The sequence below is a fragment of the Chinchilla lanigera genome, unplaced genomic scaffold, assembly GCF_000276665.1.
Source record: "Chinchilla lanigera isolate Chin_1 unplaced genomic scaffold, ChiLan1.0 scaffold00050, whole genome shotgun sequence".
Lineage (NCBI taxonomy): Eukaryota > Metazoa > Chordata > Mammalia > Rodentia > Chinchillidae > Chinchilla > Chinchilla lanigera.
In genome coordinates, this window is record NW_004955451.1 from 16,114,454 (window position 1) to 16,119,736 (window position 5,283).

At 66.8% G+C, this 5,283-nt stretch overlaps 1 protein-coding gene across 1 annotated transcript; it reads left to right on the forward strand.

Annotated features, from left to right (window-relative positions):
• Window positions 1–683: 683 nt before the first annotated feature.
• Cnp (2',3'-cyclic nucleotide 3' phosphodiesterase) lies at window positions 684–4,808 on the forward strand (the record flags this gene model as incomplete). Its single annotated transcript, XM_013519285.1, is given in 3 exon segments — window positions 684–1,353; window positions 2,936–3,075; window positions 3,720–4,808. Coding segments are annotated over 3 exon segments (1,260 nt in total), but the record flags the coding sequence as incomplete, so codon positions are not given.
• Between the last annotated feature and the right edge of the window lie 475 nt (window positions 4,809–5,283).

Consider the following 5,283-nt stretch of genomic DNA (forward strand, 5'->3'; position numbering starts at 1 on the left):
CCGGCCTGGGAGCCGAGCAGGTGGCAGCGCGGGGTGCCGGCGTCGCCTGTTGCTCTTAGCGGGCGGAAGCGGCGGCCCAGAGAGGCCCATCAGACACACGGCGGGCGGGCCAGGTGCCCCGCGCCCCAGCCTGGGGCAGGCACAGAGGCCGCGGCCTTGCGGGGGCCGGAGAGGGCGAAGAGGAGGTGGCCGCGCTGAATGAGGCCCTTTGTGCCCCGGCCTCCCGCCCTGCCCCCAGCAGCCCTCTGTCGGTCCATTGTGCCCCTTTCCCGGACAAGAGGGTATTATCTGCCGCTGCCATTGTTGGGGGACGGGCAGCCTTCGGGCGACCCTCCTCCACCCCCACCGCCTCTGCCCCGAGAGCCAGGGCAGCTGGGCTCTGCCCGGACTCAGTGCCCGGCTCCAAAGAGGACGTCACCGGAGGTGCCACGAGCCGCGGGGAGAGGGCGAGGGCAGAACAGAGCCACCCTCCTGCGCGTACCCCACCACGCGTCCTCTAGGGCACGCGGTGCGTGATCCCAGGGACCGCGGGGAAGACAGGGCCACCACTGCCCTGCCCAGGACGTGCCCAGCCAGGGCAGCACAGTCGGCCCCGGGGCGCCCAAGCCAGTTTCCCGCTAGAACCGGCCCAGGGACGGGGACTTCGAGGAATCGGGGCTGACGTCTCCTCTCCCTCCACACAGAACAGAGGCTTCTCCCGAAAGAGCCACGCGTTCCTGCCCAAGATCTTCCTCCGCAAGATGTCCTCCGCGGGCGCCAGGGACAAGCCCGAGCTGCAGTTCCCGTTCTTCCAGGACGAGGCCACGGTGGCCGCGCTGCACGAGTGCAAGACCCTCTTCGTCCTGCGCGGCCTCCCGGGCAGCGGCAAGTCCACGCTGGCGCAGGCCATCGTGGACAAGTACCGCGACGGCACCAAGCTGGTGTCCGCCGACACCTACAAGATCACGCCCGGCCCTCGGGGGCCCTTCTCCGAGGAGTACAAGCGGCTGGACGAGGACCTGGCCGCCTACTGCCGCCGTGACGTCAGGGTGCTGGTGCTTGACGATACCAACCACGAGCCCGAGCGGCTGGAGCAGCTCTTCGACCTGGCTGACCAGTACCAGTACCAGGTGCTGCTGGTGGAGCCCAAGACGGCGTGGCGGCTGGACTGTGCCCAGCTCAAGGAGAAGAACCAGTGGCAGCTGTCGGCCGAGGACCTGAAGAAGCTCAAGCCCGGCTTGGAGAAGGACTACCTGCCGCTCTACTTCGGCTGGTTCCTGACCAAGAAGAGCTCTGAGGCCCTCCGCAAGGCCGGCCAGGTCTTCTTGGAGGAGCTGGGGAGCCACAAGGCCTTCAGGAAGGAGCTCCGACACTGTAGGTGGCCCGGGTCGTGGGAGGTGCCGCCGCCTCCTTCCCAGCCTGGCCTGTGGGCATGGGGCCCCTGTGTGCCCCGAGTGTGTCCGACGGGCGGAGGCTGCCTGGCCAGCTGGAGGCAGCAATGGGGCGGAGCACGGCGGGGGCTGGCCGGCCGCAGCAGCTTTCCTGCGGGCCGCTTCTCCCCGACACCCTCCCGGGCTGCGTCCAGTTGGCACCCGTGTCGCAGGGGGAAGGCGACCGTCTTACAGCAGGGAAAAGCCCCCTGCAGCGCACCCACAGAGGGAGCGCCCGGCCCAGCTGGCAAACTCACTTTTAGTAGCAGAACCACGTTCCAAAGCACGGCGGCATGGGCTCCTGACCGAGCTGTTGAGACTTCCTGGGGACGGCTGCCAGGCCTGCAGACCCTGTGGCATCGCACGACTCCAAAGAACCGAGTGTCACGCCCGGTCGGAAAGCTCCTGGCTTTCCAGAGAGTGGGGACGCAGGCCCGGAGCGGTGGGGTTTTCTGCCCGGAGCTGGCACCCTGGCCGGTTGAGGCGCTGCGCGGGCTTGCCACCCCTGCCGCGCCTGTGGCCGGCCCGGCTTGCTTGGGGGCTCGAATGTGCCTCTGGGAGGCCTCAGGCCGCTTTGTCCTGAAGCCCAGCCCCTGGGGAAACAGCCAGCCCTATTTCTGCGAGGGGCTCGGGGAGAGCCTGGCAGATCTGCCTTCCAGAGCTACTGGTGCCCTGGCGCTGGGCTCCTTTCCTGCCGGGGAAGGCAGGGGACGTCCCCCATCCTGGGGACAGGCAGGAGAAAGCTGAGGACTCTGAAGGCAGCTGCGAGGCCGGGAGGCTGGCAGATGGGCTCGCAGATCCACCAGCCCCGCTGTCCGCGGGACCCCGCCTGGCCAGGCCCTTCCCCCAGACAAACCCGAGTGGCACTGTGGTCACCACTAGCTTCTGGTCCCAGTGGGCCATTGGGTGACGTGAAGTGCCGTGATGTCTGAGGCGGTTTGTCTCCTTGTCCTTGTCAGCGGGTTAAGGGTCAGCTACCTGCCCGAGACCACAGGGCTAGTAGGTGGCAGATGTCACTGCGGTTCTTATGGCACTGTCCGCTCCGAGCCATTTCACGTGGCCCAGCTGTCACGACTGGCTGTCCGCTTTCCTTTGTGAGCTGATGTCCATCTCTGAAGCCTCTGCCTGTGCTGCCCACCCTGGGTCACAGGTGCCCGAGAGCCTGGGCAACGGGTGGATGTCAACATACACATGCGGGGCCGGGGAGATAGCTCAGTGGCACAGCACCTTGCTTTGCAAGCACAAGGTCTTGAGTTCGATTCCTAGTATCTGCCCCCACAAAAGATACACATGCTATAAAGCTAGGGCATTTAGGACTTGGGGATTTTTGGGGTGCTGGGGATCAAACCCAGGGCCTCATGCGTGCTAGGCAGGTGCTCTGCTCCTGAGCCACGCGCCAGCCTTAAATACCCTGCAGTCCTGAAATCGCCGCTAGCCTGGCACCCTTCAGTCTGTACCCAGGGCCCCGAATCCGACTGTGCAGAGCCCATGCTCACCCGGTCTTTTCCCTGCTGTCTCTCCTGCAGTCGGCCCTGGGGACGAGCCCCGTGAGAAGATCGACCTGCTCACCTACTTTGGGAAGAGACCCCCGGGGGTGCTGCACTGCACCACCAAGTTCTGTAACTACGGGAAGGCGCCCGGTGCCGAGGAGTACGCCCAGCAGGAGGTGAGTGCGACCCGGCCGCTGCCCGCCGGTACCCAGGCCGAAAGTGGGCTCCTTCTGGGCCTCTGTGGCCTACACTAAGTCCCCTGCCCCCGAGTGGGCTTGACCTGGGACGGTGCCACTGACTGCTAGGGATACAGACCCCGGCCACCACAGATGGTGCCCACAGCCCAGCTGGATTGGGGGTTGGGTAGCAAGGGGAGACACCTGGCCCCTTGGGCCTCCCTGCCACCCCCTGCTCCGCCTGGGTCTCCACCGCTGGCTGCTTTCTCCCCTCAATGGCCACTCCCCACGGCCGGGCATTTTCAGTTGTCACCCTCCGTTCCCAGTGCCCCGAAGCTGAGGGCAGCCCAGGTGACGGGCGCCGTCTCTGTGAGGCTCCTGTTAAGAGGCCAGGCGCCGTGGGCACAAGGCCTGGGAGCAGAACCGCAGCAGCTGTGAAGGGGCCGTGAGGGGCAGCGCTGGGGGGGGCTCTGGACGCCCAGGTGCCCCCTTCCCTGTGGCCAGGAGAGCTGAGTGGTGACTGTGGTGGCATTGGCCCAGTGGTTGCTGACCCGGGCTGGGCCGGGGGCCAGGCCGAGGCATGCATGAAGGCCCCCATGACCTTGGCGAGGCGGCTGCCCCAGCAGGTCCTCTGTGCTCTGCAGGCGGTGAAGAAGGGCTACGGCAAGGCCTTCACGCTGACCATCTCCGCCCTCTTCGTGACGCCCAAGACGGTGGGGGCCCGCGTGGAGCTGGGCGAGCAGGAGCTGCAGCTCTGGCCAGGGGACGTGGACAAGCTGTCCCCCTCCGACAACCTGCCCCGCGGCAGCCGCGCCCACATCACCCTGGGCTACGCGGCCGACGTGGAGGCGGTGCAGACCGGGCTCGACCTGCTGGAGATCGTGCGGCAGGAGAAGGGGGGCAGTCGCGGCGAGGAGGTGGGTGAGCTGTCCCGAGGCAAGCTCCTCTCGCTGGGCAGCGGGCGCTGGGTGCTGAGCCTGGCCAAGAAGATGGAGACCAAGGCCATCTTCACCGGCTACTACGGGAAGGGCAAGGCCGTGCCCACGCATGGCGGCCGGAAGGGCGGCGCCCTGCAGTCCTGCGTGCTCCTCTGAGGGTGTGCCTGGTTGTGTCCAGATTCGTTATTTTTTACTTTAACCTACTTGTAACTTTTTAAACATTGTGAAGTAACTGCTTGTCCCTTCCCGCCTGGCCTCCTCCCTCTAACACTCCAGTCTCAACCGTCAGGAACCTGAGCCACCATGCTGAGGCCTGCTGCGCCCGCCCAGCCCCGGGACCACGCTGCCACCGCGCAGCCGGGGCCGGGGTGGGTCCTGAGACTCGGACTCTGTCACCCTGGCCCTGCAGGGTGTGAACGTCCCCTCCCACCATGTCTGCAGCCCCTGGCCCTGCCCTAGTACCACCTGTGGTAGCAGCTCCCTGTCTGGGGTGGGGAACAGACAGCCCAGGAAGGGCACGAAGGGGGTGTCCACCACCTGGGATGTCCTCTCAAGGGGGCTGGTAGCACCAGGAGCCAAAGGTGATTCCCAGTTAGCAAGGGCACGGCTCCCCAGCCCTTGAGTCTGAGCCCGGGCGTGTGCCAAGGTCTCAAGCGCCCCCAGCCCGTGCAGTAACCGCCCTTGCTAATAGGTGTCACGTGGGGCGAGTGCTGGGGTGAGTCACTGTCCCCTCCGCATCCATCGTGTCCGTCAACGACTTGCAGACTCATAATGAAATAAACCGCGTTAATCCCAGCTGTGTGGTCTCTCGGAGGCGTCCTGGGCCAGGGCGGGGTAGGTCAGCCGGCTTTGTCCTGCTCGCAGCTGGGGCAGTCGGTCCTGTCCCCTGGGCTGGCCACACACAGCTGGCGAGGTGGGCGGCGAACAGTACTGGCTTTCATGGGGCAGGAGGGCGGCCGAGGGCTACGCGCAGTGGGGCCGGCTGGGAACAGGGGCTGGGGCACCCACCTCACTGGGGCCAAGGCAGGACAACGGAGGGGCTCGGGAGCACAGTGGGTGTCAGCCAGAGCCTCCCCGACTCCGTCGCTCCGTCCCAGCCCAGCCTCCTCACGGCGACTGCAGACCAGGCTGCGGGGCTGCCCACCGCAGGGATCCGCTTCCGCGCGGGCCAGGCCTGCGTGCCAGGCCTCCGGAGCACCCGGGTCACGCTGTGCCGGGCTCAGCTCAGCCAGACTCGAGCGGGCAAAAGCAGCTGCCAGAACCAAGGGCA